The 22,849-nt window shown below is 42.5% G+C and overlaps 1 protein-coding gene across 3 annotated transcripts in view; it reads right to left on the bottom strand.

Annotated features, from left to right (window-relative positions):
- RERE (arginine-glutamic acid dipeptide repeats) overlaps window positions 1-22,849 on the bottom strand; it is a 416,860-nt gene that overhangs the window by 87,001 nt on the left and 307,010 nt on the right. For all 3 annotated transcript variants that reach the window (XM_052653908.1, XM_052653909.1, XM_052653910.1), the window contains one exon: window positions 5,876-5,974. In XM_052653908.1, coding sequence (XP_052509868.1) covers window positions 5,876-5,974 — 99 coding nt within the window. The remainder of the gene's footprint in view (window positions 1-5,875; window positions 5,975-22,849) is intronic.

Raw genomic sequence — 22,849 nt, 5'->3', positions numbered from 1 at the left:
CACGATTGAGGGACTGAGCACACACACATATTTCAAGATAGAAGTTACAGTTGAAAGTGAAAGCGTTGGTCACTCAGTTGTATCCGACTGCTCGCAACCCCACGGACTGTAGCCCACCAGGCTCTTCTGTAAATGGAATTCTCCAGGCAAAATACTGGAGTGGGTTGCTATTCCCTTCTCCAGGGGATCCCACCCAGGAATTCAACTCAGGTCTCCCGCATTGCAGGCAGATTCTTCACCATCTGAGCCACCAGGGAAACCTCCAAAAGTTACAGTTACCCAAGATGAAACAGAAGCACTCTGCAGGGACATCCAAAGCAACACAACCTCTCCCTTACGTAACACCTGGAATTATGCCTAAAGCTATTTCAACATGAAAGTAATTCCTGAAACACAGCAAAGTGGATGGGAAGCAAAGGGTGAAACAGCTCAGTGAGGCACCCAATCTTACAACTTTGCAAGGCAGGCCAAACTCCACAAGGAAAATGCAGGCCCTGAATTTTGAAAGGAATTCAATTAGCACCCCCAGTATTTCCATAATCAACAGCTGAATGCTAATTAAGAGCACAGCACCAAGCAAGCAATGGAATCCCAGTGCAATAACCAACAACACAAGGGTGCAAATGCTCCCTTCAGCTTGCATGCATAAACAAACAGAATTAATAACTACCCAAGCATGGAAGGGTGGCTTAATCTGTTTCGATTAGGCGCAGTTCAGCCCTGGGGCTTTTGTGTTATATTTAAATGTGTTCATCATGTTTAATTAAAAACCTAATAATCTAAGGTTTTTTTTTTTTCTTTAAGTTCTGATCTGTACTTTCCTCCTCTTTCTCTTCCTGAGTTCTACTGATTTGGATGGTTTCCTGAAAAGGAACAATATTTTTAGCATGCTGTAAGTGAAACTGGTTAACCAGCAACATCACTCTCCAAGGCAGCAGCCAGTCACTGTCGTGAGCTCCATCCTAGCCCATGTCAGGGGTTCAATAAGCTTCATGAATTAAAGCAAAAATGCTCTTCTGATCTGACCTGGTTTATTTAGCCTGAAAGAATTCCCCATGAGCTAGCTACCAAGGTGTTTCCAACAGTCTCTCCTCTAAAGCAGAGTTCTTTTGTCATTATCTGGCTTAGAATTTGACAGAAATTGGCACAAATCTGGCTTCAGTTCAATAGAATTTAAAGTATCTCAGCCCTAAGGCAACTTCAATAAGAAATACCATATCTGTAACAACACACCAAGTGTTTAAGGAATTACTGAGAGGAAGCGCGAAATGAAAGGCCTCCTGTTGTTTAATTCTGAGGCCTAAGATCTCCAGAATTAATGGTTATCTGAAAGACCTCAGAAGAAGAGGTCTGGTGATAGTGTTAACCATAATTTGGGAACTTCTCTCAAAAGTAAACTTTTAAGGTTTACTTTTGTATGCATCACTGGATTCATATAAGTGTTTTTCTCCTTGGTGCTGATGCATAATTATTAACCATTAAATGCTGGATTGAGGACAATGTCAATTAGAGTGAAGTTTAAAACCAATCATCTTAAATAAAGAGTTGTCAACACTCAAGGGCCTCAAAGGCAGAGACATTACTCTCACCATCAGAAAGTCCTCACTCTTCATAAGTCTACAAACTAGAAGGACAATCAACTTAGAAATAAAGACCGTGAGGAACAAAGCTGGTGATGGCAGCACAGAGGCTTCAGGAGCGGCCAATAAAGGATGCAGACCTAGTTCAGCAGCGGAGTGCCTGGCCGCTGAACCTCAGGGTCTCGGTTAGCAAGAGAGAGAGAGGAGCCTGTTCCCAGGGCAGAAGACCCACAGGGTCAGGAGGTTCCCACTCTCAGCACAGCCAGGGGTCCCATGGCAGGTGCTCCCTGCCAACCCTCTCACACGGTGCTCCATTCATGTCTGTGCAAAGGAAAGCAAGTGCATCGATGCTGCAGTCAGGTCAGATGCTGGGCAGCTGGTCAAACTCATATACTGGAGCCAATGAAATTTAAACATAACTAGAGCATCCAGGTATACAGAACATTAGGAGGGACAAAAGAGGCAGGTTCATGTATTTATTTGAGTTGGGGCCCATTTATTTTGCTTAAATCTTCTGATTCCTGGGGTGAGAAAATGTGGGAATTCCAGCAGGAGGGGTGGCACGCACAGAGCAGGTATTCACTCACAGCAAAAACCAGGCTCCAGGTTAAGAGCAGTGCTGGTTTATGTGCCCCACTGCCACATAAAACAATTCAGAGAGGTGATCTGGACAGTTCAGGTGAGGCTTCCCTCAGCCTAACAATTACTCAGTCACCCTTCTCATTCCCTGTTGAGGTTTTAGAAAGTGAACTTAACTTCCTATGAGTAAGGGAACCATTTGATCCCTGGGCTCTGCAAGGGCTGGATGACTGCCAAAACATTTCTTAAAACATACACTAAAACAAACATGGTAAAAATGAGCCCAGACTGACAAGGATGTATGCGGTTAGAGATGATCATCCCAGGCTGGGAGTGAGTGGCACTCTGGAGTCCTGCTTCACTTTTCAGAATCAAGCTGGGCTTTTCCCCATGTGTCAGGTTCCCGACCCTCCTTCATCCTACCATTGCTCCAAGTCTCCAAGAGGCAGCAGAGGGGACACTGCCCACGCTGCATCTGATATAAGCAAATGCTGTTGGGGAAGGAAGCCAGCTCTTCTCAGCAGGAATGTGAAAGGTCCACAGGGAATGAAAGATTAATGGAGGAGTGAATGGAGGGGGAGAGAGAAAGGAGCTGGGGAGGCAGGAGTGAAAAGGGAGGGACAATGGCAGGGCGATGGTGGGCACATGACGGTGGAAGGAGAGGAGAGACCAGACCAAGTGAGGAGCCTGAGTCTGGGAAGCAGCTGTCAGGGCACATCCATGCTGACAGGGCCTACGATGGGCCACTGTCCACGACTGTTCCAGCCTTTTCATCTCCTTATGTCTATCTTCCACAAAGGCTTTGTGTAGAATTTAACGTTTTTACCCATCAAATCTCTTACTTCTTCTCACATAAACAGGTCTACAGCGGGAAACAATATCCATGACTTTAAAAAAAAAATTTGAAGTATACTTGATTTAAAATGTTGTGTTCATTTCTGTATAGCAGTGATTCAGTAATATAAACATAAATACTTTTTCATACTCGTTACGATTTATCACATACCAAATCACTTTCACACCATACTCATGGTTTATCACAGGATGCTGAATATAAGTTCTCTGTACAGCACAGGGAACTATATTCAATATATAGGACCTTGTTGTTCACCTTTTTTATACATAGTAGTTTATGTCTATTAATTCCAAACACCTAATTTATCCCTCCCCCGTGCCAAGTTCCCCCTTTGGTAACTATAAGTTTGCTTTCTGTATCTATGAATCTGTTTTTGTTTCATAAATAAGCTCACCTGTGTCATATTAGACTCCACCTATAAGTAATATCGTATATTTGTCTTTCTCTGATTTACCTCCCTTAGCATGATAATCTCTAGGCCCATCCATGTTGCTGCAAACGGCATTATTTCATTCTTTCTTATGGCTGAGTAATATTTCATTATAAATATATTATATATATATTCATTATATATATTATATATATATTCATTATATTTCATTTTATATATAAAATGAAATATTACTCAGCCTTAATGTATGTATGTATATAAATATACACACACCACATCATCTTTATCCTCTCATCTATCTATGGGCATTTAGGTTGCTTCTATGTGTTGACTATTGTGAACAGCGGTGCATGTATCTTTTCAAGTTAGAGTTTTCTCTGGATACATGCCCAGAAATGGGATGGCTGGATCATATGGCAACTCTGTTTTTAGTTTTTTAATATGTGACTTTTCAACACAGTTGAGTTTAACATTTTTACTTTGCCCACTGTCTCAAAGACAAAAGTTTGAGTTGTCTGCATCTCTTTACTAATCGGGTCAAGTTCCACATTCTCTATTTCAAAGCTGCAACATCGGCTTCACCAACACTCCGATGAACTGAGTGAGGGACCGCTGAGAAGGCTGGCGCTCTCTTACAGAAGCTTCAAGGACCATCTCGCCATCTCAGGCCCTCCTTGCTGCCTCCTGATTTTTCCCTCACTCTTCTTAACCCCTGCTGCCCTCACCCACAGCATCCCACGGACAACCTCCCTGGGCACACGCCCAGGATCTCACCACTTCTCCCCACCACCGCTGTTGTGCCGCTCGGTCACCCAGGCCTGGGCTCTCACATAGCCCTGAAGCCACTCTTGCTTGAAGCAGCAGCCAGAGGGCCACTGGCAGATGGAGTCCCTGTGCTCAGAAGCCACTCATGCAGAGCAAACAGCAAGACTCCGAACACAGGTCCACAGGCCACCCGACCTGTGCTCTGGGGACCCTCCCCATCCCCCACCTCTCCTGCCGCTCTCCCCTCATATTCCTGCCTTTCCTCCAACACACCAGGTGCACTTTCACCTTAGGGCCCTCAATATCCAAGGCTTGCCTCCTCACAGAAGCCAGGCCCCACCCGGTTCCCCCCTGCCCCCTGCCCCCTGTTTTCCTCAGCACACACTGATTTACAGGTGGTCTCCCCCATCTCGAGGGGGGGCCCTGTGTTCCCCTTGATGGTGCCTAACACAGCACCTGGCACATGACAAGCACTTGATACATACTGCTGAAAACATGAACGAGTGGGACCAGGAAAGCCACACAATTTCTAAACACTCTCCCTTAGGCTATTTTTAAATACAGGCAAGGAACTCACAATCAATCAATATGTGTATCAGTGCCAGCCCTCATGTTAATCTCAGTCAGCCTCAAGGGCAAATGTCAACTGGTGATGCTCATACTGAAGACTGTATTTGCAAAAGCACAAGAAATCTCCCTGCCTTGTGTAGCAATTCTTCTCCCCAAAGTCACAAGGTGGGGGATGGAGAGCTTCATTAGAACTCTTTCTGCTGGGATAAAATCCACGAGTTTGAAAATATGTACTTCTGGGTACATTTCTATCTTCCCACCGTCAGACACGACTGAGCGACTTCACTTTCACTTTTCACTTTCATGCATTGAAGAAAGAATTAGCAACCCACTCCAGTGTTCTTGCCTGGAGAATCCCAGGGACGGCAGAGCCTGGTAGGCTGCCGTCTATGGGGTCGCACAGAGTCGGACACGACTGAAGTGACTTAGCAGAAGCAGCAGTAACAGAATGAATATGAAAGATCCGATACTGATTTAAAGTCTATGTTTCCTGTTCTTGACTACTGTTCTTCTGCACGTTAGAGACCCTACCAGACTTCACAACAAAAACAAGGTGCAGCCCTAATCTAAAGAGTATCAGCTGGTTCTAAAATGACTGAATCTTAACAGAAGGTGAGGTGAAGTCGCTCAGTCGTGTCCGACTCTCTGCGACCCTGTGGACTGTAGCCTACCAGGCTCCTCCGTCCATGGGAAGAATACTGGAGTGGGTTGCCATTTCCTTCTCCAGGGAATCTTCCCAATCCAGGGATCGAACCCAGGTCTCCCGCACTGGAGGCAGACGCTTTAACCTCTGAGCCACCAGGGAAGCCACGAATCTTAACAGAAGGAGGTATCAAAAGCTAGCCTGCACCCAAACAAACCAACCAACCCAACCTAATTTTTTTAAAGAGCAACTATTAATTTCCTCTCTCTTTCCATGACACCTGGGGAAATCTTTCCCATTTTCTATAAAACAAATGCTGACTAAACTCAAGTCTCTCCATACAATTATGAGGTTCAGAGGCTCTTTATCCTGACTGACAGATGCCACAGGCAGTCTGCAGCCATGACCGGATCCTGGGGACGTGGTGAGCAGCAGGCCCAGCCGCCCCTCATGCCCCAGAGCAGACCCGAGGCTGACTCCCGCCCGCTCACCACTTCGTCCTCGGTCCAGCTCTTCTCGATCAGCTTGGGCACAGGCTTCTTCACCAGTCGCTGCAGAGCTTTGCCAGCATCATAGCCACTTTCATGGAGCTAAAACAATAATGACAATTTTAGTTTGTTCATTGCACCAAAAAACAGAACTGGAAGCAAATCAATAAAAAGGGGATCCTTCATTTACTCTAACAGAAGAGTCATGAGACAGGTACACGAGACTCAGAGTCACTTTAGCCAGTGTCACAACTGGCTTATATCCAACCACCCCCCAGATCCAGCTGTTCTGGGAGAAGGATACAAGCAGGGGAGAGAACATTCTGGCAATGACAGGAACAAGATGAAGACCAACAGTTAACATTTATGGAACATAAATGTTAGCCTAGGCTGTTGCTAAAGCACCTTTCACACACTCATTTATCTTACTTAATCCTATGAGGAAAGTATTCTTTCAGTTAATCTTACGGAGTAGGAACCCTCATCACCCATTTTATGGATGAGGAGACTGAGGCATGGAAAGGTCAAGTAAAGGTACTCACCCATACTAAGCCAGTAAGCAGTGGAGCCAAGACTCAAACCCAGCCTACGTGACCCCTGCTCTTGTCGCATTTCCCTCAAAATGGTCTAAAGACGTGACAGATTATGTTCTTTCCCATTAGCACGTCTTAAGTCTTTCACCTATAATTTCACTAAAAAAAAATTCAAGTATCTAAATATAAAAACTTTAAATCTAATTATGTAACAGTATACTAACTTCTCAGCACATAAATGAAGATGCTAGTTTATCTACATGGTCCTTTCAGGACTGGACTTTCTCTCTGGTCAAAATTGTTGAATTTTTTTTTTTTAAGATTTATTTATTTTTGGCTATGCTGGGTCTTCATTGCTATGTGCAGACTTTTCTCTAGTTGTGGCAAGCAGGGGTTACTCTTGCAGAAAATGAAAGTGAAAGTCGCTCAGTCATATCCAATTCTTTGCAACCTCCTGGACTATACACTCCATGGAATTCTCCAGGCCAGTACATCCTTCCACCCCAGGGATCAAACCCAGGTCTGCTATATTGCAGGTGGATTCTTTACCAGCTGAGCCACAAGGGAAGCCCCTTGTTGTGGAGCACAGGCTCAACAGTTGTGGCTCATTGGCTTAGCTGCTCTGCAGCATGTGGAATCTTCCTGGACCAGAAATGGAACTCATGTCCCCTGTATTGGCAGGCAGATTCTTAACCACTGGACCACCAGGACAATGAAGAGAAGGAGCAGAGAGAATGATCCGCCTGCTCATATCGACCTTCCCAAACTGTGGCTGTCTCTCCAGATTTCTCACCGGGAACTGCCCTTTCTTTCCAAAGTCTACTCTGACAGGAGCATTTTCTGGCTGAGACCTATACCTCCAGGAACTAACACCATGCATAACAAAAGGTGATACACAGAGATACTTGTTGAGTTAATAAATAAAGGCCTTCAACTATGGTCCCTCGATAGACTCAACCCAAATCTCCACCTCAGTGTGTTCAGGTTCATTCAATCTGATGTTAGCTGAGTACCTATTATGGTGCAGGCCACACCCCAACCTCTGGGGACATAGCAGTGAACACAATGGCAGCCCGCAGGGGACATGCTGTTCTTTCTACAAGTGCTTCAATCCCTTATTTGAAAAATTCACCAGTATTTGCAAATCCTCAGTACAAATAAGGTGCAAACTTTACCAGTAAGTCAGTTTGTTTGTTTGGATGGATGAATGGATAAACTAATAAATAAAAATTTTGGATATAGTAAATCTCTCCTATAACTATTTGACTGCTATTGGAAGTTAAATATCCATTTTCATTATTCATTCGGCAAAACAAAAAGTTATTAAAAATCAAAATTTCCCAAGTTAGTCTCACATTTTAGAGGATCCCAATTTACTCTAAGTCCAGACTACCCACAGATATCCAGACTAGAAATTAATTACTAAGACAACTACCTTAAAAAAAACAAAAACACCTACTTCAATGATTAACGCTGAACCTTTTTTTGGTGGTGGTTGGATGTGGATAAGGTGAGTGTACACAAAAAAAATATGGATGCCGGATATGAACTTATGCATTTTTATGACATTCATTGTGGTAGGTCTGGTGGCTCAGAGGTTAAAGCGTCTGCCTCTAATGCAGGAGACCTGGGTTCGATCCCTGGGTCAGGAAGATCCTCTGGAGAAGGAAATGGCAACCCACTCCAGTATTCTTGCCTCAAGAATCCCATGGATGGAGAAGCCTGGTGGGCTACAGTCCACGGGGTCACAAAGAGTAGGACACGACTGAGCGACTTAAATTATGACATTCATTGTTAGAGGATTTAAAAAATAGAATACTATAAATATTATACTAAATAAATGAAATACTATACTAAAATATTAGAATTTGCAAATGTTTGAAAACTGTTTAATTGGTCTCCTTTCAGAAGTATATAAAATAAAAAATAGTTAGATTTTCATACTTTGCCTAAGATCCAGAACAAGCAGATATTTGCCAAGTTCTATAATATAATTAGGATCTATAATGAGAGCTTAACAGCAAGGATCAGAACTGAACAAAGGGAAAAACTGCATGGCTATTTATTTTTTTCACCAAACCAGTCGATCCTAAAGGAAATCAACCCTGAATATTCATTCATTGGAAGGACTGAGGCTGAAGCTCTAATACTCTGGTCACCTGATGTGAAGAGCCAACTCATTGGAAAAGACTCTGATGCTGGGAAAGATTGAAGGCAGGAGGAGAAGGGGGCAGCAGAGGATGAGATAGTTAGATAGCATCACTAACTCAATGGATATGAGTTTGAGCAAACTCCAGGAGATAGTGAAGGAAAAGGAAGCCTGGCATGCTGCATTTCATGGGGTCACAAAAAGTCAGACATGACTTGGCGACTGAACAACGACATGTTAGTGATACTCTGAAATCAATTCAAGTTGATCAAATCATGAATTCTTAATAAAAAGCTCATGGCAATTTAACAATATTTTATAAGAGGTAATTACAGTAAATGGGGTAATTATACAGAAAGTGATGAAAAACTATGGACTTTGGAGCCAGATTATCTGGAGTGGAATTCTAGCTCTACCACTTACTAGGTGTGTGGCCAGGACAAGTTACTTATCCTCTTTGGGCTTCAATTTTGTCATTTTAAAAAAATGCATAAAATAATAGCATCTGCCTTTCAGGGCTATTGTGAGGATAACATTAGAAACTACATGTAAAATTGCTTATCAGTACCTGGCACATAGTATGCTAAATGAGTGTTAGCTGTTTATTTTTAGAAGGAAGGAGAAAAAAATGAAGGAAGTAGTCTCTATCCAATTTTCATTAATTTTCTAGATTAGAGAGTAGCCTTTCCAGAGACAGAAAAAAAATTGTTAAACTATAAACAAAACCACTTATGTTTCACATAATTATTCATGTTAATAATTAATGAAATTTGATTAAATCTCCAGTACAGTACACAGAAAAAAAATTAAATCTTACATGGCTGATAACAGGAAATTACTCATAAGAACACAGGGCCCATTCCAAAACTGAACAAGTGAATGAAGTCATTAATCCCTATGACATTCCTGCCTTTTGGTGAACCAAGAAGAGCTTTAAATGAGCTGGAAGAAATGTTCTGAGGGACCTGCTGCACTCAGGGTTGTTTGGTTTTTCAAGGAGGGTGCTCCTGCTTGCATGGCGTCCCCAGTCAAATTTCTCATGAGCTGCTTTAGCAGACAATTTTCCCTCAAACACATCCTCGCATCTGTGATTCCTCTGTTCAGATCACACTTTCCCCGACAAAGCTGTTGTGATATATGTGGTAAGCTGAATAACAGGTAACTGCCTCCGCTCATGGGATCCATTGTCAGCCTGTCTTCTAAAAATAGTCCTATTCCTGACCTTTCCACTCCATGAACCCAACAAGTATCCAGAGTGTCCACCTCCTCCATCTCTGCCAAAAACACACCTGAAAAGTAAAAGTGTGGCACTATTTAACAACAGTGACAAATACTGATTGAACATATGGAGTCGGGAGTGTCTGTGCTGTCATCAAGAATTCGTGAAGGCCAGTACAAGGTTCTGTTCTGGCATCCCCTCTTCCCAGAGAGCCCAAAGGGACCCTTCTCTCAACAAGCCCCTTCTTAACATTGCAAACAGTTATTCCCACTTTATAGCAATTGAGTCTGAGGAAGTTCTGAGAGCATTACATTTTTAAAGAAACACTTCAGTTATATTTGCTAAAGATGGACTTTTTAACATATTAACAGTTGTTTCAGCCCACATTGTTTCTTTGAATATCTATCAAATACTTTGGGAAAATTACTGGAAGTTCAGGACATCCTTCACTACTTTGCAAACATGTACTGAGTGCTAAACGGTGCCAGACGCTCTCCTGGGTGAGAGGGACAGACAGAGCCAGGAGAAGCACAGGAAATGGACGTCAGAAATGCTGGGTTGAGAAGCAGATTAAAGAACTGTTCTCATGTGACACGTTCACCCTAAAGTCACATCTATACCCTAGGGTCCTAAAAGGCTGGGTTGCTGGGTTCTACCTTCTTTGCTTAATATACAAAAAAGCACTTCTTAAAAAGGGTTTGTTTTCTGGAGGATTATGAAGATTTGTTTTTCTTCAGACTGGAGGCAAAATAATGCTTGAGCTAGAGCTTAACTAGTTATTTCAACTGTATGCCTCATGTAAATTAAAGAGTTTGTAAGTTTACCAAAATACTGGCTATCTCAAATCTTTAAAGATTGTCATTGAAAATATTCCCCTCTAATACTGTGTCAAGCTCTGAAGAATTGCAACAATCTCAACCTGTGAAAAATAGGTGGGTTCCAAATTTGAAAAACCTGATCACGACCACACAGGTACACCAGTATGGTAAATTCAGTGCCCAATATGGCTAAGGTAAAAGGTTCTTCACTGTGAATAAGATTTTCTATCATTACCCTAGAGAAGACTGCTCAAGGAAACCGTAATGAAGACACTCAAACAGCTTCACTCTGTAGTCTCTGAAGAGCAATTAAAGCAAGGTAAGGAGACCTTTCTGGCCATCTGCAGCCAAGACATACCGGGAAAATCTGGGATTAAAGCAATTTTAATGTACAGAGAAATGTACCATCTTGGAGCTACTGGGTCAACATCAGTGCAAAAAGTAGGCACCAGGACAGAGCATTCTTATCCAGTCAGCTTCTAATCTCCACAAGCTCCGTAGAGAGAAGAACCCAGATTTGACGCTGTCACCATGACCCGCCAGCCAGTAGAGCAGGAAGTCATTCCACAAAAACAGGGTGTGCGTGTGCACATGTCTGTATGCGTGTGTGAGTTTTAATTAGATGATCAGGGAAGCATGCACTTGTAAATCTGCCGCTTCCACATCACTGAACTGCAGGTCTTCACTTAGGCACAAGCAGCGATAAAAGTCATCTTCCCCTAAACCACAGGTCAGTATCTGGGAGATCTGATAACAAAATGGTGGTTTTTCACCAATGCACTAGCCTCTAAGTCACCCCATCGTGGAATTCTCTTTGCTTTGCAGTTTCCCAGTAGTCTGTCAGCTGGTTCCCAGAATTTGCTCCACAGATTGCTCAGCTTCAGCTCTTCCCTTCAATTCTGGTTTGTTCACTGTCAGAGAGTCCAGGTGGCTCTTCCCCAACCAGCTGTCCACTCTCCTTGGCCATGCCTTCTGCTGCCCTGAGACCCAAGGGACACCCCAGCTCCACAGGGAGGCTGCTGTCATCACATTCTCTGTTGTCCTTCCATTCATTCAACAAGAGCTCCTGAGCAACTCTAAATGTCACATAAGTGCCACCAAAGATGACTAAGATGGCCCAAGCACACTAGCAGAGTGGACTGGGCATGTGACGGTGCTAAAAACAATAGCAGCTTCCAGTAGTGAACCCCTAGTTTGGCTCTGCTTAACAAACTGAATGGCAACACAGAATGACAACACCAGGGACATGGCACCCTCTGTAACTGGACACAGCTGGCTGCTGCATAAAATGCTCTGAACAACTCAAAGATTTCAGGTGCTCAGCAGCCCGCCTACACAACTGCTCCCACAGTCAAGGCCTCTGCAGCCTCATAAGTGTGAGCACGGCATCAAGTCTGAGCAGGGAGACAGATGCCTTAAAGCTTCATTACAAACTGGCTGAGTTGAGGTTCTCATCTCTGTCAAGTGGGACTAACATCATCAGCCCTTCACTGTGTCAAAGGACCATGAAAAGCAATAAATGAGACGCCATGTGACAAGATACCCTGAAAGGCCAAACGGCTGTAAACTGTCCAGCAGTACCATCGTGGGGAGTAATAGTTCAGGGGCCGGCTATTACGAAAGATTCTTAAACACTTGCTGGTTCAAGGTGCACACGGTGCTGGGGACTACACAGCCTCGAGTGTCCTGTGACAGCCCCTGATCTCTCTGTGATTAGTAGGAAGGAAGGGTCAGGCCACAAGAAGAAAAACACATTTCTGCGTAATTGCCCAAGTTAAACCTGCTCCTCTCACTCAGCCTGACAAATCATTCCCTGCTTATTACTTTCTATAATTTAATATATATAAGTGCTTTACTGGCAAGCTTCTCGAAAGAATAAATAATACTTAATGACTGCCTACTGTTTAATTAACTCATGATTGAACTTCTCATGGATCGCTATAAACACTAAATTATATCCTTCCTCAAAGCTGCCATGGACAGAATTCTTGTTTCAAGCTTTAACTCTCCTGCCTAAACAATTCCGAAATTTCAGCAAATCTGTACATTGGACAGGGAGGTGAGAGAATCAACCTTAATGCCTGGTTATAAACTGTGTTATTTTATAGAGCAAGGATGAGGTCTTAATTTAAATAAGACTGAAAATGTGCACATGTCCAAACATCTCATTTATATTACAGCAATCATTAAACATCGCTGGATCTGGGGCAGTCTGATTAGCATAAACTCTGCGTATTACCACAAGGTTTCGAGTTTCTACTCCAGCTTCTCATCTGAGCTGCCATTTTCTGTCTGCGTGATGCTGCAAATAAATTCTCCCCTTGGCACGGCTCAGCTGTCAGGCACCTCTGTTCTATAATGAACCCATGAATTACATCTCCTGCTCTGTCATCCCTGGTCTCACACATCAAAATATTGTTCTTCAATTGTAATTTATAACTTAATTTAAATGTCCCTTTTACTGTGACCTTTTTAGATCAAATGGCACTGCAGCTGGCAGCTACTGCTAAGCCAAAGTATTCTTCTGCAATTACAGCCATTATAATAACTGCAGAAAAAGCCTATCTGAGGTTAGACTGCATTCATGCTAAATATTAATTAATTGCAGTCCATTAGGGATAATATTAGGTTTCAATGTCTTTTGCTCTGCAAAATACGCTGTTTATTTATAAGAAATTGCCAAAATAACTTAGAAAGGGGAAAAAAATGTGGAATCTGGAAACGATCTTAAAATTCCTCATGTAGTTTTAATCATTTGAATTATTCCTCACTGACATGAGAAAGCTGTCTGAAATCTGACAATTGAAAACGTCCTCTTATAATATATAATTCACAAATGCCTATATATTTTCATTCATTCCTCTATCACCAATGACCTCGTTCAGTTCAGTCCAGTCGCTCAGTCATGTCTGACTCTCTGCGACTACATGGACTGCAGGACTCCAGGCTTCCCTGTCCATCACCAACTCCTGGAGCTTGCTCAAACTCATGTCCATTGAATTGGTGATGACATCCAACCATCTCACACTCTGTCTTCCCCTTCTCCTCCCACCTTCAATCTTTCCCAGCATCAGGGTTTTTTCTAATGAGTCAGTTCTTTGGATCAGGTAGCCAAAGTATTGGAGCTTCAGTATCAGTCCTTCCAATGAACATTCAGGATTGATTTCCTTTAGGATTGACTGGTTTGCTCTCCTTGCAGTCCAAGGGACTCTCAAGAGTCTTCTCCATCAACACAGTTCAAAAGCGTCAATTCTTTGGTGCTCAGCTTTCTTTATGGTCCAACTCTCACATCCATACATGACTACTGGAAAAACCATAGCTTTGACTAGATGAACCTTTGATGGCAAAACAATGCCTCTGCTTTTTAATATGCTGTCTAGATTGGTCATAGTTTTACTTCCTAAGAGCAAGCATCTTTTAATTTCATGGCTGCAGTCACCATCCACAGTGATTCCAGAGCCCAAGAAAATAAAGCCCAGTGACCTAGTACAAAGCGCAGAACATGATACACACATACATTCAAAAACTAGAGTTAAGACTGAAAGCACGATGCTTATTTTTGTTTGGCCACTGTCACTCCTAATAATGCTACTTAAGCACTGGAGAGGATAAATTTCTCTAAATACTCTTATAGGCACACATTTGAGAGATAAAGGTAAAGACACAGAATTTAACTGCTGAGAGTAAGGGCTGAAGGAAAGATTCAGTTAATTTTTAGAAAGAAACACATGTTCGCTGGAATAACTCTTCCCCTCTAACACATTCTGAATAAGTACAACGTTCTAGAAATTATGTCGGCTCCTGAGGTCACAAAGGAGAAGAGAGAGAGGAGAACCAACATTTCTTGAGTGTTGCCTGTGCTAGGAACTTGTACATCTGCGTGTGGGCTCAGTTCCTCATTCGTGCTCAACTCTTTGAGACCCCATGGACTGTAGGCTGCCAGGCTCCTCTGTCCAGGCAAGAATAATGGAGTGGGTTGCCATTCCCTTCTCCAGAGATGCTAAGAACTTACTCAGTATATAACTTCATCATTTCACACCACTCTTTTGAGGCAAGAGTGCTACATATGAGGAAACAAAACCAAGAGGTTCAAACTTGTGCTTGGGGCCACCTCCATACAAAGCAGCAGAGCAAGGATTCCACATTAGCCCAGTGTCCAGGACCCCTAAGACTCAGTCCCTGCCCCCGACACCTCTACTGGAGCATGTCAAGATTGGCGATCTGCTGGGAACATTGAGCTCAGGGACTCCTTCAGCTGCAGGGCTGGGGCAAGCACAAGGTCTTTTCTTACATTGGGGTGGCTAGTCAGGAGTAGCTCAGAGTAGAGAAAACACACACATATAAACAAAATGAAATAAATGTATAATAAAAACAGAAGAGTGTCAGTGACTAGGGTGCTATTTGTTCTGTTGAAAAAGCAAGATGATTCCACAAAGTAGACTTTAAAGATCAACAGTATACATAATATGATTAACTTTGCCTATACTTAGGGCTTCCCTGGTGGCTCAGCAGTAAAGAATTTGCCAGCCATGCAGGAGCCACGGGTTCGATCCCTGGGTTGGGAAGATCCCCTGGAGGAGGAAATGGCAACCCACTCCAGTATTCTTGCCAGGAAAATCCCATGGACAGAGAAGCCTGGCGGGCTACAGTCCATGGGGTCACAAAGAGCTGGACACCACTGAGGGACTGAGCATGCCTATACTTAATAAAGAGCAACAGTCAAATTAAAAACACTATTCTAGGAGGAGGTAATAAAAGGCAGTTATTATGTCTAGGCAATAATTCACTTATAACAATTTCCCATGGCTAGTACAACACTGTATCATTTCTCATTCACAGCTCTCACATATGTGTAGGAAACAGGTCACAATCTCCTGGCTACAGTGCTTTTGAAGATATTCTAAACCCACAGAGCAGGGAGCTCAACCACAGGTGATTAGAAAGCAAACACCAAATCCTGGCTTATCAGCTGAGGCCAGTACCTTATTTTAAAATATAGAACAAACCAAGTCTTAGCCATTTCTGACCATTTGTCTGTTTTTAGCATCTAATCTGACATTGTCTTTACAAACATAAACACCTGGACAGGAGAACCTGAGAAGATGCTGGCACCAAAGATGCAGGTTTCGGGGTCCCACAGAGGTGAGATCTAAATGAGAGAAAGCTCCTGGCTCTGGCTTAGGTTCAAACACTTGTCCTGCCACTAGCTGTGTGATAAGAAGCGAATTATTTTTCTAAACCTCAGTTTTCTTAGCTGTAGAAAGGAAGAACATAGAATCTCAGCTGCAGAAAGGAAGAACATAGAATTCATGCCTGTTTAGGATGAAATAAGATATGTGGTCGTCACTGAGCCTGACTCCGGAAAGAGGAAATGTTCCATTAAGGAAAGCTGACTGAGAAGGGATGGGACGCGACGAGTGTCACGGGAAAGTGCTCTGGCGCTAGGAGAGTGAGTATGCCTTAGAGCACCATAGGGGTGAGCTTATCCTATAGCGCAGAAAAGACAGGACGGAAGATGGGGATGAGAAGGGAAACAACGGAGAACCTGATGACCTGGGGAGCTCTCAGGAGTGAGGTGCCAGGCTGTCCTGGGAGGAAGTAGCAGGCTGGGCAGAGGGGCCTGGAGGACCCTGCTCTGAGCAGCAGTGTGGCCCCTGGACTCTTCCTCTGTAACAGAGGGGCTGAACTGGGTTGTTTTTCAGAACCCCTCAGTTTTTAATCTTCTTTCTCTTTATAGATTTTGTTTTTAATTTTTATTTATTTTTGGCTAGGCTGGGTCTTTGTTGCTGCATGCAGACTTTCTCTAGTTGCAGCACTCAGGATTCTTATTGCAGTGGTTTCTCTTGTCTCCACAAGGGGACTTAGCGTGTGGGCTTCCGTGATTGTGGCACACAGGCTTAGCTGCCCTGCGGCATGTGGGATCTTCCCCAACCAGGGATCGAACTTGTGTCCCCTGCACTGGCAGGCGCATTGTTTACCACTGGACCATCTGGAAAGTTCCACAGATGTTTTTGAAAGGTAAAATTCTAAAGGATATTCTATAGAAAAATAAATAAATAAATGGAAATATTAATAAACTCATTTAGAAAAGTAAACAAACAATATAGCCACTGAAGTACGCCAAACTGCCCAGGACAAACACTGACCAGCTATTGCAGATGCTTCACTTACACCTTAGAGATTTAAGGTTAATGTCTTAACTTTCAGGTCTCTGCAAAAGCTGGACTAGTTCATGCCACGGGTCTTTAAATGACATTATGCATAATTATCTACAGAGCTCATAGTATATAACCTCGCTTCCCAGAAACAAAACCTTTCCTCCTGCTTTCTGTGTAAGCTCTAATCCAGGACATAAAGGATGCTGGGCTGTGGCAGATCAAAGCTACCAGTCCAGTGCATGGAAAGGGAGGCCAGCTCCTCAGAACTCAGCACACAAATCCACTGATAAGAAGACCCAGATTAATGATACAGAATGAGGAGTGTAACTCCAGCCACAGAGAGGAAAACTCCTCGCAGAGTCAGGAATCGTCATCATTTGTCAACTTAGAAAGACCTATCTCAGATCGCAGGCAGAAACTATTCAGGGCCACAGTGGAAATTTTTTCACTTACTCCTAGAATCTTCACAGCCTTGCAAACAGAAAAATGGCAAGGGAAGCTCTAACCTAGAGGGTGACAGAGAAACAGCTCTATTCCCTTATGCAGACATTAGTGAACCCATTCCTAAATGCTCAAGTCAACTAGGAAGTACACGTGAAAGGTTAGCCACAGAGTCCTACAAACAATTAAATTTCTTTAAAATAAATAAACAAAAACAACCTCAAGATCAACGGCATCAGTATTAAGAGAAACCATTTACAAAAAGTGCTTGAATTCCTACTCAGAAGAATTTAAGTGTAGAAATGACTGCTTCCCATCCACAGGGCTCAGTAACCTTAACCTTGATGATTTTTGACAAGTAATTTTAAGGCTGTGTAAACAATAGTGCATTATTCTTTCTGGCTGCAATGATAAAATTAACGGAACAAAGAAAATCAAAGAGGCACACAGCAAAGCATGCAAGACTACAGAGGTGGGAAGGCTTCTGAGTGGCTGCTCTTTTATCTAGAAACCTCAGCCAAGAACAAAGTGAGTGACTAAGAAATAAGCAACGAGGCTTTGGGCAACCCCAGTAGTGCCTCCAGCTGCAGCCCTGCAGAACCAAGAAGCCTCACCCTGAGCCTGAGAGGCTTAGCCTCCTCACCATTCTGGATTTCTCAGTCTAACAGGTCTGAAAGAACAAAGGAAAAAAACTGTACGATTTCAAAACACAGCAGCAGCAGAAGAGCCTGACTGTGGAAGACTACCAAACTTGGCAAATACGATACAAACCAAAGACCTCAAACTCGCCAACAGTCCCAAAAGATTCTGTGTGATGGCGGCCAGCATGGTAACTCAGAGGCATCAAGTGAAGTTAGACTGGAGAACACAAGAAAACGTGTATCTCGCTAGTGAAATGGTTGGGGTAAGGAGTGGAAAGGGGAGAAAAACTTAGAGCCATCCTTCCCCCAAATCCTTGAAGAACTAGTATTCCAAAGTACTGGAGTAGGCTGGAACACTTCTGGCTTCCCAGGTGGCGCAGTGGTAAAGAACCCACCCAACAATGCACGCGAAGAAGGCAATGGCACCCCACTCCACTACTCCTGCCTGGAAAATCCCATGGACGGAGGAGCCTGGAAGGCTGCAGTCCATGGGGTGGCTGACGATCGGACACTACTGAGCGACTTCACTTTCACTTTTCACTTTCATGCATCGGAGAAGGAAATGGCAACCCACTCCAGTGTTCTTTTGCCTGGAGAATCCCAGGGACGGGGGAGCCTGGTGGGCTGCTGTCTCTGGGGTCGCACAGAGTTGGACATGACTGAAGCGACTTAGCAGCAACAACAATGCAGGAGACCAAGACCAAGGTTTGATCCCTGGGTCAGGAAGATCTCCTGCAGAAAGGAACGGCAACTCATTCCAGTAGTCTTACCTGGGAAATCCCATGGAAAGGGGAGCCTGGCAGAGCTACAATCCAGGGAGCTGAAAAAGTCGAACATGACTGAGTACGTGTGCGTACACACACACACACACACACACACACACACTGGAATGCACACCCAACCCATTCTATGGTCAAGGAGGAAGCTAACCAAAGGCAGGGCGGCAAGACAGGCAAGGTTGAGCAGGTGGTGTGGTGATGTAAGAAGCTCTGAGAGTGACTGGCTATAGAGAAGAGAGCTGGCCAGGGCAGAGCTGAAGGACAGGAGATGGAAGAGACAGCAGAGACTTTAGAAAGGAACAGCTTCAAAGGTAGCCAGGGCTGACCCCAGGCCACCCGAGACCAGATCTACCAGCAGCACAAGACCTTGCCCCCAACAGCCCCTGAGGGGCAGGCTGGAACCATCTAGGGTAGAGCCACGGAAGAAATACTCAGCAACCTGACAGGTCAGGATAAGTCAGTTAACATGGTTAGCCATAGATGATAATCTATGGTTATCTATAGATTCTACAGATAATCTATGATAATCTATAACCATAGATGATAATTCTCTCATCTAAATAAATATATTCTTTGTACAAAGAAAGCCAAATACATGGTACATTATGCTAATACAAATATGACAGTATTTTATAAATCAAATGTCCTAGAATTTTACAGAAATATCACAGTCACTACTAGAATATTTTTACATTCTCAAGATGATAATGTTCACACTTAAATCTAAGTAAATTATAACTGATAGAAAGGGGAAGGAAATAAACTATTACAGAAAATTAAAAATAAGTACTATCGTTTATTTTAGTAACACTGTATACAACAGTAAAACCCAGCTGTTGGGGGCTGAAAAACAACCACCAGAACACCTCCACATCAAACCCTGGCAACATGCGACTGCAACCTTATTTGAGAAAAAGGTCTTTACAGACATGACTGTGATGAAGTTAAGGATTTTAAGATGAGAAGACAATTCTAGGTTATTCAGGTGGGCCCAATATCCAATGACCAGCATCCTTACAAAAAGAGGGGACGTGGAAAAACACAGGACAGAGAAGACCTAGATACACAGAGAAGACGGCGAAGTGAAGGCAAGCAGAGAAAGAGTGACCACTAGCCCCACAGAGCTTGAAGCTGCTCGGTGCTGCAGGAGGCACAGAGTGATTCTCCCCGAGGTGCTAGAGGGAAGCATGGCCCAAATGATACCCTGATTTTGAACTTCTGGGCTCCAGAACTGTAAGAAATCTGTTGCTTTAAGTTCCCAAGTTTACAGTACACAATTTGCCAGAGCAGCCACAGGAAACTACTACACTGACCTTCAAACTTTGGGGTAAAAAAATTTATCTAGGAGAGCTGTGGCGAAAAAAAAAGTTATTCTGAAATATATTTCAAACTAGTATTAAGAAACACACATACTAGTACAAACACTATAAATCTTAATATTCTACATTTCAGAAGTTATGTTAATATATGAGGCCTTTTAAAACTCATGGGCCTATTTGTTCTAAGATTAAACGCTTACTTAGATTTCAACACTCATCAAATGCTCTCCCATAAGGGCTTTGCAAAGAGCAGGGACTTCATCACATGTATTGCTGAATAAATAAATGAATGAATGATTGTATTAAAGCCTCTTCTTCAATGTAAAAGGGCTAAGGGCTTTTATCTGACTTGCTAAATACTTACCATATTGATATTAATGCTTCATATAGGTTCACAGGTGCTAAAATTCCAATTGACTGATGTTATAGCAGACATTTTTCAAACCACCACGGAAGCCTCAAAACATTTTATCAGTATTTAGCACGGAAAAGAAAATCTTATGAGACAGAAATTTTTTTAAATTAGCAAAGGAACTTTCTAACTTTGGCCAAACCAAAGTAAAAGCTTTTGTTTGCTGAGACCCTGGGAGGACAGAGGGAGACATGCAGGGGAGACAGTCAGGTGACAGCAGGAAGGGTTTCCAATTGGCTAAACAGTGAGTCTCCCAAAGTGCAGATTCTCAAGAGGACTGCGATGAGGTGCTGGGCTCCAGCTGGACTGTCCTCATAGTCCGACACATAAAGTTTAAAACGTGTATATGGCAGAGTGTGCTTAATAAACTGCAGGTGCTAACCACACTTCTCTCACAGAATTGTTATACAGATCAAATGAAATCATTCATAAGAAACACTTAAAATTTCACCTAACATATAAGCACTCAACCAACAAGTACATTCTAATTTTATTACAGCTTATTAATATTGTTGTTATTAATGACATCAGGCAGCTGACCAATAGCTGATACCTAGTAAAATGAGAGTAACAGTGATAAACTTAAGGTTTGATGTCTGGTTGAAAATTCAGTCAAAAAGCTGAGCAGGGGAGAGAATGGCTTAGCAAAGGCATTTACCCACAGAAAAATGAAATAAGACAAAGACAAAACACAAGGGGAAAAAGAGCATGTGATGCGTACACTTTCATAAAAGCTTACTGCACCGAGGCAAGCTTTCAGGGTAACTGAAGATAACTTCTTGTCACCACATGCTGATCAAATCTGGCCAAGTATTGCTTTAGTGTATGTGCCACATTTTAAAAGACATGCAGACAGAGCTGACCACAGGAGAAATGAAATGGTTATGAACAAAAATGGTTATACACATACCCGTATATAAAAACTACACCATGGACAGAGGATGAGATGGTTAGCTAATATCACAACTCAGTGGACATGAATTCAAGCAAACTCCAGGAGATAGAGGAGTACAGGGAAGCCGGGCATGCTGTAGTCCATGGGGTCACAGAGTCAGACACGACATAGTGAATGAACAACAAATGATGATAATCAGTTGAAAAGGTCTTACTTATATGAGAAAACTTCAACTACATGGTCTTTTTCTGCATCTTTATTTCTACTATCATTAACAATATGAGGAAGATTCCAATATCCTGCTATGACATAAATAAAACACTAGCAAAGGTGCTTGTCAAAACTGATACACATAAGGTGTTCTTAAAAATTATTGGAAATAATCAGATAAAATTATTGGATTTCCATAAAAAGAAAGCATGTAGCATATCAACTAATACTCTTTTCATCCAAAATCCTGACAGAACAAAACTACCACCCTCCAACCAAGTAATGGTGACTAATCCGAACGGAGAATAATAAAAAGAGGAGAATTAAGAAAAGGGTGTGAATGTGGAATCAATTTAGGAGAATCCTGATCATATAATTTGTGTGCTTAGTCACTCAATCATGTTTTTTAGACTCTCTGCAACCTCATGGACTGTAGCCTACCAGGCCCCTCTATCTATGGGGATTCTCCAAGAAAGAATACTGGAGTGGATAGCCATTCTCTTTTCCAGGAGATCTGCCCAACGCAGGGGTAGAACACAGGTCTCCCACACTGCAGGCAGATTCTTGACCGTCTGAGCCACCAGACAAATGATAATAAAAGGGCCTTTTGGCAAAGCATTATTTGGGAGCTGTCCATTTAAGCCTGGAGCACTGCAAAGCAAATTCAGGGCCAAGTGCTTCAGCGAAGTCCATTTATAAAGAACAAACAGAAAATCTCTGAGAGAAGTTCTAAAGACTTAAACTTTTTAGAATGAAAGAGAGGAACATGAAAATAATTCTGAGTGTAGGCTTACTCTGCTGTGCCAACTTTACAACACCAAGTTCTGGGTGATCAAATGTGATTTGGACTTGAACCTGATTTACTTATTCCATCATTCAACAAATATTTAGTGTCTATCTCTACCATGTACCAGGCATTGGGTTATATAGCTCAGAAAACAAAAATGATTAATACTCACGGTTAACAAATAGTGATATTTATAGATCAGAGATAAAAACTAACTATTAAGCGATTGGAAGCCTTTAATCCTCTGTTGAAGGAGATGTGGGTGTGCATAAATAAGTAAACAAACACATACATACTCTCATGAATATGTAAAAAGCTTAATCCAAATGTCTAACAGCCGTCCATATTTCAGGGAATAAAACTGTCCAGGCAAAGGTGAAATCTTTGGTGCATGATTATAAATTTTACTTATACATAGTGAACATCTATATGTTTAGTGTTAGTGAAAGTAAACATAAGCATGCAAATAAGTTTCTGAGAAAGAAACTGAATATGAATTTTATTAGGAAATGGGAAAGATATCTGAGCTCAAAGAATAAAATCCAATATCAATTTAATAAAAATAAGTCAGAATGCTATCTTCCAGGAAAACTTACTCTCAAACTATGGGGCTCTG

This window comes from Budorcas taxicolor, chromosome 16 (assembly GCF_023091745.1).
Source record: "Budorcas taxicolor isolate Tak-1 chromosome 16, Takin1.1, whole genome shotgun sequence".
Classification (NCBI taxonomy): Eukaryota; Metazoa; Chordata; class Mammalia; order Artiodactyla; family Bovidae; genus Budorcas; species Budorcas taxicolor.
Note: the sequence above shows the minus strand (reverse complement) of the source record. Positions and strands in the feature narration are given on the sequence as shown.